Source organism: Mus caroli, chromosome 6 (genome assembly GCF_900094665.2).
Source record: "Mus caroli chromosome 6, CAROLI_EIJ_v1.1, whole genome shotgun sequence".
NCBI classification, from domain to species: Eukaryota; Metazoa; Chordata; class Mammalia; order Rodentia; family Muridae; genus Mus; species Mus caroli.
In genome coordinates, this window is record NC_034575.1 from 25,645,222 (window position 1) to 25,659,548 (window position 14,327).

The window sequence follows — 14,327 nt, forward strand, 5'->3', positions numbered from 1 at the left end:
AGTGTGAGGAAGTTGTAATAGGTGGGAGGGAGAGCATGAGAGGAGCTGGGAGAGAGGAGGGTGCAGAGGGGCTCAGAGGAATGAACCACATCAAGAAGGTAGACTCAGGCCTTAGAAAAGAGAAAATGAGACATTTACTTCAGCTGTACAACTATGGTTCTGGCAGAAAAGAAAAACAGTGCCTATAAAATAACTGTGAGTACTATGTCATTGATAACCATGGACAAATGTCTCAGACAGTGTTTTGAAAAAAAACATGATTTTCCCACAATGGTAGACCTAATCACCTAGACTTTTATAGCTAGGTGAAGTTAGAGAGCACATGGACTCAGTAGAGTTTGTCTTAAATGCAGAGGTTGATAGTGATGGGAGCAGTGAGTGGAAATCAGGAAGTGATCAGACAGGGCTAGAAAGACTTGGGAGTCCTCATGCTGATTGGAAGGTTCCAAGGAGTGTTGTTGAGGAGGAAGTAGGTAGCCGTAAAATGCCAACAAACATTTTGAATCAAACTGGACACACCACTAATGCAAAATGAAAAGGCCAAGAGAGGATAAAACCAACAGAAGTTGCGGCTCACCCTTGATAATGGAGCCAGGGCAGGAAAGCAAAAGGCAGAATTCAGGGTTTCCAAAGTGGGAGGTGGTAACGTATCTCCAGGTTAAGCAAGGAATGTTGGGCAGATTTTCAAAGACTAAGCAGAGTTCTCTTTATAAGGGAAGCAAGTCAGTAAGTAACCCAGCCTTTATTTAGTGAAGAAACAACTTCACTAATTTAGAAATCAGAAGAATATTAAAGACAAAAAAAAAAAAAAAAAGGAGAGAGAAAGTAGTAGGACTATCACATAGTTAACTATAAAATCAGAAAATGTGAGTTGGGTTTAGTGGCAAAATGATCAGAAGTTCACAGCCAACCTGGGATACAGAGGAAGACCCTGTCTTAGGAAAAAAAAAAAAAAAAAAAAAAAAAAAAAGAAAAAAAGAAAAAGAAAACAAAAAAAAGATGAAAAAAAAGAAGGAACTATGAGAATTGAAAGAAAAGTTGGACACAGGTTGAATTAAAATCAATATAGCCTACAACAAAATTCACATAGCTCCAATGGTAAAGGAGGCTATTTGGCTCCCTAAAAGTTTCATCAGGTATCAATGAATGGGTTGGGTAAGGGGAGTGAATGGTTACAAAGAAATGAGTTTGTAAATGGCTTGATTAACAATCTTCAGAAAACCACTATCTTAGAGCCAAGGATGTTTATAGATTGAGCAAAGAAAGTTATAATCAATGAATAATATTCTGAAGATTACTGGAGTGCACATATCTTTTGAACTGTAGAAGAACTGATTTTAAAGATGCTAGTAGAAAAAAATTAAGGAAGCCCAAAATTAAACAAAATATTGTGTGTTATTATATTTGGTACCAGGCAATACTTAAACAAATAAAATAATTTGTTCAATTCACAGATTTAGTATGTGGTAGGGCCAGAATTAAAATTATTACCTTTATCTATTAAACCCATATTCCTTTCTAATATGCTTTATTATTTTCAAGTTGAAGGAAATCATAAATAAGAATTTCTATATTTTCCTTGGGACTGTAAGGAAAACTATTTTTCTGAGATAAGATAGGTGTGAGAAGTGATGCGGTTCTGAAGTGACTGGTAATTTTTAGAATATCTGCGATGGGGAAAAGTGCAGTGTTAAGAAAAGACAGACAGGAGGATGGGCTTCATTACCACCTCTGTCCTGGTATTTCACATCGTTCATTGCACCGTAGAGCTGAGATTGGCTACAGGCTAAAATTCATGAATTCTAATAAAAATAAAGAATAGAAAGAAGTAAGAAAGCATATGGTAGGTCAAACACAAAAGTGATGAAACAAGATTGGAGTTTATAGCCACATTCTGCCACTGATCAGAAAACCCTCTAAATCTAACATAAAGAAACGTCTCTAATTGCCAAATTTTCACAAACAAAAGCCAAATAGTCCATAGCCAGCAGAGCAAACATTCAAACCTCTGGGCTAATAACATGTAAGATCTGTTTTAAGAAGTTACCTCTCAGTGAAGAGAGCTGAGGTGATGATCTATTCTTCCTCTCTTGGTGGAAGTGTTTAATGTTACTATTGTTTCCCTATATGTAACTACTGTAATTTCAATATTGTTGTTTTGTGTATTTTGGTATTGTAAAACTGTACTTATTCTTTTAATCCCATTCCCTGGGGTGTGTGTCCCCTGAGTTATCCAATCAGAGTCCACCTGAGGAGCTAGTATTGAGTATATACTGAGGAGCTAGTAATCTCAACTGGGAAGGGCTGGAGTTTTCAATGGGTTCAGATTTGCTTCCTATTGTAATTAAGTGTAAATTAATGGTCTCCCTTAAAAATTAATAACACACAAGTTTAGCGAGAGGTACAGTGATTGTGGAAGAATTCTGAAGCAATGAAAGATGGCTATTGGAAAAAACAGAGTCTCCCAGGATGATGGCAAAGACATAGAGCTGTATTAAGGCTGGACCCAGATATAAGTTTGGAACAGTAGCAAATAAAACTAGCTTTACTTGAGAGAACAGTTGGAACAGTAGCAAATAAAACTAGCTTTACTTGAGAGAACAGAAAGTTTAAATACTGTCTAGCTGTTTAAATACTGAGAGAGAGAGAGAGAGAGAGAGAGAGAGAGAGAGAGAGAGAGAGAGAGAGAGATAGATAGATAGATCAGAAGACCAGGAGAATAAAGTGAAACCACAAGGAAATGGAAGGTGAGAGAATTTCACAAAGGAATAAACAAAGTTATTAAATTTAAAGACAGATTACCAAAAGCTCAAAGGAGAACTGTCAGAGTCCAGATAGGAAAGTGCCTTCCCACCCAGGGTTACAGTTACAGATCCAAGCGGCTGTACAACACAAACACAGTTCCACTGGATCAAAGGGAACATCCTGGGATTCAGACTCAGCAATGGTGCCAACATGAATCTACCTCGTGCCAGAGTCTGAGTAGCCTAGTCTAGCACCCAGCCCAGCTAAGATTGGTCAGCAGTTCCCATGAATGAACACTGAAGAGGGGAGTTAGGAGAAGAGGCTATAAATCAGAACAAGCCCTCAATGTAACTGAATGATGACCAGGGAACTATTTACTAGTCCTTTTATGATTTCTTGTAATTCTGTAACTTCTCTGATGTTTGTTAATATTGTTAATTTCTGTATTTCATGTACTTACAAGTAGTAAAAACTTTAAATATTAATGGTTTATGTGTGCTTATTTCTGTTGGGTCAGTTCTGCAATGAGTATGGGAAAACTGAGTTGGGTGGAGGTTCAAGAGGGATAGATTTCAACATTTATAAGGGATACACCATGAAGACCATCCAAAATCCTCAAAGTATAAATACTATAACTGGCACTAGTTAATTGTCTCTCATTTAGACCCTTATGCCACTTCCACCCCAAGACTGACCATAGGTCAAGTAAATGATGAGGCCTTTCTCAAATATGGAACACAAAATGGTTGAGTAAGCTAACGAGGCTGAAGCACTGCAGACTGTAGTCTTACGCTACAAGATGCTTAAAAGTGATGTATTTAAAATGCCAGCCGTCTGCTACATAACCATCTTTCCCCAGGAATCTTGGAAAGAAACATCCCGGCTCTTATAAGACATATCAGGTTTTCACCCATGCTTTACATTGCTTCAATAGAAAACCTGAATGCTTTTTTAGGCTATTACTGTGCACATTCAGTTCCTCTTTTAACATTATCATCAGCATTTTTTTTCTTTACAGATTTAGTTTTGAAAGTAATACCTATATAATAGTAATCAATTTTATAAATACACCCATCCCCAACATTAAATTCTGGAAAGAATTACGTTCTTGAAAATTAAAAACTTGTCAAGATATTCTAAGATCTCAAGAGGCGATGCATTTTAGACCACCTAAGTACCTTCTCCCTTCTAAGAGTTAGTACCTGATGTAGGATCTTCATCTGGCAATCGAACAAGTGTGTAGCATATTCCTGGCTGATTGTAAGCGAGGCTGGGAGCTGGGATGCAGCACAGCACTTCATAGGAATCGGATGGTTCCATCTGCACTGTTACTTTCTCCAGCAGCTGGTCATTTAGAGTGTTGGTACAGTCAAACTGAAAAGTCAGCAATAGAAAAGTTGTAAAGAATAAGAATGCTTTCCAATAAGTGGTTTCTACTCACTCATAGTTCACAGTTCAGCTCTGGAATCTATTATACTCAACACTAAGTAGCACTATAGGTCTCCTAAGGTTTTTCTTCTTTTTGTATTAGATTGAAGGCAGGCCTTATACCTGCCATGAGTGTGCTCCCAACTGTCTCTGTGAAACAGAAGGCTTATTGTGAGTGCTTTGTGCTGAGCCATCAGTGTGAGCCTTCCTGAGCCTGTCTCTACTTCAAGGTGTTACAAAGCTAAGTTCTGTGACCAACACACTTGGTTTACTTTGTTGTTAAAATACTGATTTTTAAAAAGTTATGCTGTATGTCTACTTTTGGAACATTTTAATTTTATATCCTTTTAGACTTTAGTTATCAAAAATAGCCCATCAGAGGAAGAAACTTAGTATACACCTGAAAAGAAAACTCCAAGTGTTGCTTAGTCAATCCTTTATGAAAGGAACCAGACCCATCAACGACAGGGAAGTACCATTTGTCTCCAAGGGTAGCAGCTTGTACTTAAAGGCTATAAGAGAACCAAGAGCTAGCTTGTTATCTCACCTGGAATACAATATGGTCAGTAAACATGTGCTTCACACAGCGAACGAAATACTCTGTCTCTGCTTCTGTAAGCTGCACAGGCTCAGAAGACTTGAACAAGGGTCCCAGGTTCATAAACTCAGGAATGGCAGCCAACTGTTCTGTTAAGTACAAAGAGAAAGAAAATACAAGTACAGTGTGAAGAAGACAGGAAGAGACTTTATTAAAATGCTTGAGTTACCACAGAGTAGAAACAGCAGTTAATTTTAAGGTTTTACTAACAACTGAAAAGTCAATTTGGGGATCTCCAAGCTTCTGTGAAATAATCCTTTAAGTTGCCAAGTTTATATACTAGATTCCTATATGTAGGAGGGAAGAAGAAACTAAATTGCTAATTCTTTCCCTCTTAACCAACAAGAATAACAGTCCCAGGTAGTAAACTAGTAACTGGAAAGTCTATCAACAGCAGGTAGCTCCGGCCACTAAAGCCTATGACACAGGAAAATGTACTGAATTGAGAATTAATCAAAATGAATAAAAGCAGTGGATGTTATTAACTTATAATGCCTAGGGATTAGAGACTATTGTATCCATAAAAATATACCTTGGAAAATGTCTTGCCTGGAAGGAGCCGACCTCTCTGGCTTAGGAGGCACACGTGTGATGTCTAGAAAGACAGGAATACGCAGTCAAGTGAAGCTTTGTCTACTTCTAACTGACCTTGTATACAGAAAGAAATGAAGGCAATAACTCCTAGCAGATACACAGTGGCAAACAGCTTCAAATATTGTGATATTTTGTATTAAATAATTAAAAAAACTTTTCAACTTAGGACATATTTCTTATTCTGGCTTTTGGATAAAACCAAAGAGGCTTAAAATGAAAATCTTAAATTAAAAAAATGTCATCTATCATAGTACTAAAAGATCTCAAGGAATAAAAAAAAAAAAAAAGGTATTAAGAGAAAAAAAATATGCCTGGTGTGGTGGCACATTATGCCTTTAATGCCAGCACTTGGAAGATAAGGCAGGTAGCTCTCTATGAGTTTCACCTCAGCTTTGTCTACATAGTGAGTTCTAAGACAGGGCTACATAGAGACCCTGCCTCAAAAACCAAACAAACAAGAATTAAAGAAAAAAAATGAAAGAGAGAGAAACTATGCTATTTTAAAAAATTTTTTCTATTTTTATTCTCCAGGTTAGACGCTATATTTACAAGTTTTTATGAAATGACTTACACACAGAAAAACTCATAGAGTTAAACAGTTCTGATACCTGACTTCTGCTCAAAGACAGGAGCCATAGCAAGAGGAATTGACTTCATATCAAAGGGTTTTTCTGAAGGCTCCAATGTGTACTGGTGTAAGGCCTTTTCCATCCCTGGTATAGAGACTGTGAGACCTAGAGACAGGAAAATCTCAACATTATAATCTATTCTCAACACTCTGTAATGGTTAAGCTTTTTAAAGAAAGAGAGACATAACAAAAAACTATAGCCTAGTGATTCTCAACCTGTGGGGATGGAAGTACTCTTTCACAAGGGCTGTCTAAGACCATCAGAAAACACACATATTTGTATTACAATTCATAACAGGAGCAAAATTACAATTATGAAGTGGCAACAAAAATGTTATGGTAGGGGTCGCTACAATGTAAGGAAAGGGTTAAAGGGTTGCAGCATTAGGAAGCTGCAGATAGCCTACTTAATCTAACAAAAGATTATTATAGACATCTGCCTCATAGACTTATAAGCTGCTTTATTTCTTTCAAGGAAACATGGGAACAAAGAATAAAAATATCAACAGAATGCAAGCAATTCTCAGAAAAAAAAATCTTAGCTCTATGGGAAGAAAAGCAGAAGAAAATGAAAACGGGGACAGCCATTTAAGAGGGAGCTTAAGTCTTTTCTTTTCTTTCTTTTCTTTTTTTAAAAATTTTTTTTTGTTTTTCGAGACAGGGTTTCTCTGTATAGCCCTGGCTGCCCTGGAACTCACTCTGTAGAGAGGGAGCTTAAGAAGCCATATTCTTTGGACCCTTTCATATTTAAAAAAAAATCATCTTCTATATTATTTTATAGGAACTGCTATTACCAAATTAGAAAATACCTCTATGAATATGGGTTTCTCTAGAAACAGAATTGCATTCAAAGATTTGCATTCAAAGATTTAAACCATTCAACTGCCTAAAGGAGTCAGCTAATACATGACTCATCATTGCTCAGCCGGGCATGGTGGCGCATGCCTTTAATCCCAGCACTTGGGAGGCAGGGGCAGGCGGATTTCTGAGTTCGAGGCCAGCCTGGTCTACAAAGTGAGTTCCAGGACAGCCAGGACTACACAGAGAAACCCTGTCTCGAAAAAAAAAAAATCATTGCTCATTTGACAAACAAATGTGCTTCGTGTCCATAATCTTGACTCTCACTGACCATTGAAGATATATGAAGCATTCAGGGCCATCTGTCTCTGCTGTAGCACATTCAGGTAGAAGGTAGCTCGGTCCCGTACCTCGTCATCAGTATCCATCATACACCTGATCAGAAAAAATAGTATAGGTACACTTCTGTCTAAGTGTTTGTATACAGAGATGTCCAACAGTCTCACCACCTACCTGAAGAGTGCAGCTGAGGTCATCTGATATGACTTTTATGACAAGAGTTCAATAATAGCTAACATGGGCTCCTAAAAATTCTTGAACTGTTACGAATTACTAAAGAAATGTTGCTATTTGAGAAGGCACTGAGATCACTAGGAAGAATACAATACCATGACATAATAATTTACAATCTAATCCTGAACCTGTAACTACTTGAGCTCAACAAAATCTCAGCTTTTCTACAACTAAGAAATGGAAATGTTAAACTTTCTAAGGATACAAAACGAAAACTAGCACTCAGAATCCAGACAGCCATTATTCAAATGGCAATCTGTTTTACTTAAACTAGTTAGTCCCAGTCTTTGGCTAATGAGTTACTTGCTTTAGTTATAAAAATGCAATCACAAAATATTTGCTAAAAGGACCACCAACTTTTTTCCTTTCCTCACCAACTAAGGAGTTGTGGAGATCATAAAAGGCTACTATCTTTAGCTTTTCACACGAATCATTTCACATCTCTTTTAAGTTAGTACCTACTGTACAAGTTGAGGTACACAGGCTAACCTTACTCTCTCAGTATCATTTAAAAGAAATCTAAAACTCAAATTTTGCACATAAATAATTACTAGAAAAAAAACAAAAGCAAAACAACCTGACCCCCAAAACTCCATTTTCCCTGGACTAATAACTCTATCAGCTCTGCTCTTAGCTCCTCAGTTTATCTGACATAGTACAAAGAGGTTTTTTACTACTTAGCTACATGGAATTCTTATTTTCCAACAGCCAGCATTCATTCTTTTACATACCTTTGTAAGAGTACAAGGATGCTGGGGAGAAGGCTCTCATTCTGAGCCCCAAATTTAGCCAAAGCACTCACAGCAGCTATTGTGAAACACAAGAGGAAGCAATGTAAATACTGGCTTCTCAGAGCTAAGCAATAAACATTCAAAGCAAGGCAGGAAGGTTACTCAAAGTCTGAGACCAGTCTAAGCTACAAAGTAAGACCTTATAGTAGAAAACAAACAAAACAAAACAAAAACACTGAAACTAGAAGCAAATTAGAGAAGCAGTTGGTATTCAATAGAAATAAAGTCTCTTGTTGACAGTTTCTTGATCTTACTTAAGTATAAATAGAATGTATCTAGCAAACTCTATAGAGGAAGATTTCTCATTCAGTGAGGAAAAAGAATTATCTATCTATCTATCTATCTATCTATCTATCTATCTATCTATCTATCATCTATCTATCTCCTGGGTGACATGATTCAGTTCAAATTTTAAACAACTAGCACCAAAAAACTATTATTAAAATTTCTTTCCTTCAACAAGGATTCAATGCTCACCTAAATTTTACCTGGAAGTGTGGCAAGAGCTAAGGGGTAGAAAGATAAAAGACATGGTCTCTGACCTAAGGAGTGTGGGTGCAGTAAGACAGACAGGTAAGTAAAGACTATCTTGCTAGTAAATCTCTGGTAAACTGTATCCAAGTTGCTAGGTAAGTATGGGGCTTAGGAAAGACAAAGATTTGAGACACTACTGCACTTAATTTTTTAGGGTAGTTAGTTCAGCCAGAGGGAAAAGGCAGGACAAGAGTATTAGAAAGGAAAACAAATAAAAACGTCCTGTGTCCTGAGCAGAAAGTGTTGCTATTAGACTTGAGTGAGAAAGGCTTAGTGTTGGACCCATGTTAGAATGAAAGTAAAAGACTAGAGATAAACTAAAAACCACACAGACGTCAAGGTTTTAAAGGTTACATTATCCCACATAGGTATAGGATATATGTGTAGTTTGTTTTTTTAAGATTTTGTACAAATCATTTTTAATCATGTATATCCACCTGTGTGCAGCTATGTACACATGAACACATGTGCTAGGGGAGGCCAGAAATATCAGATCCTCTGGGAACTGGAGTTACAGGTAGTTGTTAGCCATATAATATAGATGCTGGAAGCCAAATTCAGGTCCTTGGCAAGAGCAGTAAGTATTCCTAATGCTAAGTCAGGTCTCCAGCCCAAGTTTGCTATTTTAATGACCACTCTTCACATTCAGCTAATAAATACTATCTGTGAAACTAAAACAGATGAGCTAGGGATCAGAAGTGAATGAAAGCCTAAAGCTGTACCAAATGACACAAAGACAGGAGAATGAAGCATCAGGAGGGAAGAACAGTGACAGCACTGTGGTAAAGAATAGAGGAAGGTTCAACTCTGTGACTGACATCTGTCTGTGAGACTAGGATCAAGTGAAGATTTCAGTTTGAAGTAGTTTGAATTTCACATTATATTTGAGGGGTGGTGTGAACATTCATATTCAGGAGCCAACAAAGCTCAAAAAAAACAATCTAGAAGAATGTGAACTAAGATAAAAATATTAAGCAGTCTGACTGACCAGTTAACTTATATGTAATTTAAAAATGAAACAAGAAAGAATTTAAAGAAGAGGGCCAAATTTTATTGAGCTGAATAAAAGATGGACAAAGAGCATATAAAGACAACTAGTGATGTCAGTTTTGAGTTTATCTGGAAACAAAATATAAGGATAGATAAGGTCAATAGTTTATAAGAGAACAGATCACAGGAGACTTTACTGATTCTAGTGTAATAGACTAGAAAGAATCACTTAAGATGTATATACGAACACATCTATACATACATAAATCCTTATACATTTTTACTTATGGTTTAAAGAAAAAATAGAGGCCCCACTATAGTATTCCTGTCACACTGAAAGGCAAGGGCTGTAGGTCTCTAATGAAAGGCAAAAATCTGTGTGGAAGTTGAAACATAAAACAAGAGCTGTATATCTGGAACCAGGATGTCCTCCAAGATCATATCACAACATTAGGGAACCTTCATTACTACTCTCTCGAATCATCTATTTTCAAGGACCAGCAATTACATCATTAGTTGTGTTCTAATGACTCACCAGCTCTGACAGCTTCATTCTCCAGGACCACCCTATTAAAAATGAATCTGATATACTTGGAGGGAACAGGAGTTCTAGGGCCCTCTTTGCCCAATAAGTGGAGAATTTTAGTAGCCAGAACGGTGTGTTCACAGTCCTCAATGAATTCACAGAGGTGGGCTAAACCAGCTTCTTTACTTTCAGGGTTCTCCTCCACAATGCTGATTATGCAGTCCACAATGGCCTTTTTGTATTCAAAACCTCCCTGAGAAAAGAGAAGATAAAACTGCTATTTGTTCTAAAGACTTTTTTTTTTTTAAAATCTAACCACCACCCACCACCAATGGTATTCCCATTTTAAGGAACTTTCTAGAATTTTATTTTAAAGAAATGCTTATATTTCAAGATTCATGCTTATAATATTAAAATTTCAACTAACTATTTAATATAACAATAAAAACAAAGTTTTTCCCCCTCAAGTGGGAAAATAATTAGCTTTAATAAATACAGCAGTTGGAACTCTGTATATGTTTGCATGGTATACAGAAATGAGAAAGAAATATATTTAACACATGATAAAGAAATATGCTTAAAATACTAATGGGAGGTCCTGGGTTGAGTTGGAGAGCCTCCAGGGGCAGGAGAGGGGTGGACATTATTAAGATACATTGAATATATGCATTACAACATCAAAGAAAAAAATAAAGATACAAACCATGAAGAAGTGAGTTAAAAACAATAACAACAAAAACAGTGTGGTGGTATTTAACAGCAATAGAGGGAATTTAAGAGAGCAACTTCCTATGTTAAAACGTAGACTACTACCTACATCATCTCGAAGCATGTTGGAAAGAAAAGTCATCATGACGCTGTGCTTCCGAGGGTACTTCTGACAGAGAGCACTGATGGCCTGTACGACCACTACCTGGAGGAAAGCAAACAGCAGTCAAAGGGGCTGAACACAATCCTGGTACTTGGTTAGGACTTCAACATCAATAAGATAGCTAGTTCTCCTCTACAGTACTTTATACATTGAATATGATTCTAATAAAAATAACAATAAAAATTTTATGAAACAAGGAAGCTTTATTTTGATAAGAAAAACAAACATACAAGCTTGGAAAACAGTAACAACAGCCTTGATGGGAAGTTAACAGCTGCTAACAGGGTTGACAAAGCTTATTAAAAACTGTGTGGCAATGGTGTGTACAAATAGATAAAAAAGTAGATAGAGAAATGCAGAGAGCAAGGACATATGAAACTTGAATAAAACCCGGAAGTATAAGTGTATCTGAAGTGAACATGAGCGAATTCCTCCACAATGAGAAGTACAAGGATTTTAACAATGACTAAAAATCAGATGGAATAGACAAAAAGACTGATGAATATAACTACACCACAATCCAAAAAACCCGTGAGCATTACAGAATCCATTCTAACAGAGGAGACATATGGAAAACTGGGGGGGAAAGTAGAACATGTTTCACATGCTTGTATCTTTAACAGAAGAGAAGTGTTAAAATATGGAAAAAAAAAAAAAGACAAAATCCTGTAAAAAATGTGGTGGAAAAACTGAACAGGCACTTCACAGAGAGGTATGAAATGACCTTTAGCAAAACAGAAGATGGTTAGGCTGGGGAGACGGATAGATCTCTGTGATGTGCACATCTTGGTGATGTGCTCGCCAAGCAAGTGTGAGGACCCAGGTTTGGATACAGCTGTGAGTATCCATAATCCCAATGCTCCCCCAGTGATCTAGATGGGAGGAGGACACAGGAGAGCTGTGGGAAGCTAGTGGACAAGCTAGCTTGGTGAATGCAGTAGCAAGCAGAACCTGCCTCAAACAGACACCTAAGCTTGTCCTCTGGCCTTCAAACATATTCTAGCGTATATGTACCCATGTCTACACACATACTTGCACAAAAACATCATACAAGCACATACACAAGGACTTTAAAAAGGAAAGATATTTAATTTTCCTTATGATAACAGAAATTAAAACTACACATTGAAACATTATTTCTCATCCAAAAGGTTGGGAAACTACAACAGCTCAACACACACACTACTTTGGAAGTAGTAAGATTATTGGAAGCCATACTTTTATACACTCCTGACAGCATTTAGCATACTCTATGAATGATATATTTATTATATTTAGCTTTCATACCAAATATGTTTTGAAACACAGATCTAATGTTTAAAAAACCACACCCTTTGGGTATACCTTGCAGCACTGTTCCTGAGTACAAAATAACTGCACATTACCCAAACAGAAGCCTTGTTTTATATATATATAAAAAACTGCTGGGGTATTATGTAGCTGTAAAGAAAATGAGGCATATCTCTTTCAAAGAACTTAGCATGACTTCCATTTATCTTTAGGTTAAAAAAAGTACTGTACAAAAAGAACACAGCAGTATGCTAATTTTGATGTACAATAAAATAAGAAATATGCATGTATCTTATATTTATAAAAGGCATACTAAAGAAGACAAATGTGCAAGTGAATAAAGTTTTATAAGGAGGTATGGGACATATGAGAGGAAGTCATATACTTTTAAATGTATTACTACTTCTTTGAATAGTATAGTGTTCTATGTTGCAAAAATGAAATAACAAAATAATTAAAATGGGAGGGGCAATACTAAAACTTAAAGCAAATTGAAACAAATTAATCTATTTGTACTATAAAAGATTTATGGCAATTGTACTAAAATAAAAGAATTAATTCAAATAATATAGACGATATTCAACCACTCAATAGGAACCATTATACTTCTCATATGATTCACCTAGAAACCAGCAATAGTTAACACTAGAGTACTCTTAGCTTTTTATCATTCTATTTATACCTCATAACAACTCGATGGGAATAGAATTATTATCATCTCCTTGGTATGGTCAAGGAAACTGAGGCAGTCAATCACACATCTAAGAAGTCCGAGAGTCAAACCTAGGCATTTAGAGGCATTTTTTAATCATATAGATTCCTCCAAAATTAACTGCTTGATCTGACATTGTAAAATGAACCTTGTACATGCATTTCAAATATGGGAATATACTTAGGAGTAGAACTGGGCATGTGTTCATTTAGCTCTGTCCGCTTTTCCAAAATGACTGTACTTATATTTCCACTTAATATATGCTAGTTTTTGTCTGCTTCATCTTCATCAAGGTAGGGAGTGTCCAAGAGACTTCCAACACAATAGAGTCATTGCTATTGCCCTAGACTGATTCCTGAAACTTGAAGGTAAGATTCTGTTGCTGAAGACACCACACACTTTGGATACCAGGCTTTCACCCTTCTTTTAGGTAATTTGTGGGTTCAAAAAAGCCATCAATGCTTTTTTAACAAAAGCAAAATTTAGGTCTGTTATATTTAGGGTAGTTTGGTCAGATTCAAAGTTTGTTTTGGTAAAGGAAAGCGAGTTTACACAAGGCTGACTCAGAAGACAACCAAGCTGACCCTTTATCTCGGGGCTCTATCTTCTGGGGCACTGGGAATATAAAGAACTTTTCTTAGCCACAGGACTCAGTAAGACGACGTGCAGGAAATCCATGGGCTGAGCAGGGATGTTCTTTTTAGGAGCCATCTTAGCCTGTTTTTCTTCAAAGTTGATCTGAAACTACTTAGGGTGCCATCTGCATTTTCTTTTTAGACTAACCAATGTATAAGAATGGGGCTAGGAGCAAAATATATGTAAAGAATGGGCCTTTAAAAGATAAAGGAAAGGCAATATTAAGTGGCAGTCAAGATGAGCCCACTGGTGCAGCAGTGACAAGTCCAAGGCATCATGGGGATAACCAACTATTCTCTGATTGGATTTGCATCCTAGAAACTGTGTTAATGTCCATATATGCTGCTGTCAGCTGTGCTCAGAGAAATTTCTTAATGTAGTGATTGGCAGTGACTACAGACAATTCATAACTGCTTAAGGTACTGGGAATAAATGGCTGTTGAATATACAGCCCCCTTAAAGGTATGTGTCAAATCATTTTATGTCTTAGTGCATGCGCACACACATACACACAGAGGCACACACAGGCATTCACAATCATTCCATCAAGAAATCGCTCTCGGGCAGGACAAATCATGTTAAGGGAACAGGCTTGCCCTGTCAAGCAAAAAA

At 36.8% G+C, this 14,327-nt stretch overlaps 1 protein-coding gene across 2 annotated transcripts in view; it reads right to left on the bottom strand.

Moving 5' to 3' along the window:
- The window catches only part of Copg2 (coatomer protein complex subunit gamma 2), a 131,677-nt gene that overhangs the window by 32,617 nt on the left and 84,733 nt on the right, over positions 1-14,327 (bottom strand). For both annotated transcript variants that reach the window (XM_021165176.2, XM_029478893.1), the window contains exons 13-20: positions 11,024-11,119; positions 10,216-10,459; positions 8,097-8,172; positions 7,124-7,227; positions 5,974-6,099; positions 5,304-5,366; positions 4,721-4,860; positions 3,948-4,119 (exon numbers count right to left, since the gene is read on the bottom strand). In XM_021165176.2, the coding sequence (XP_021020835.1) occupies positions 3,948-4,119; positions 4,721-4,860; positions 5,304-5,366; positions 5,974-6,099; positions 7,124-7,227; positions 8,097-8,172; positions 10,216-10,459; positions 11,024-11,119 (1,021 nt within the window). The remainder of the gene's footprint in view (positions 1-3,947; positions 4,120-4,720; positions 4,861-5,303; positions 5,367-5,973; positions 6,100-7,123; positions 7,228-8,096; positions 8,173-10,215; positions 10,460-11,023; positions 11,120-14,327) is intronic.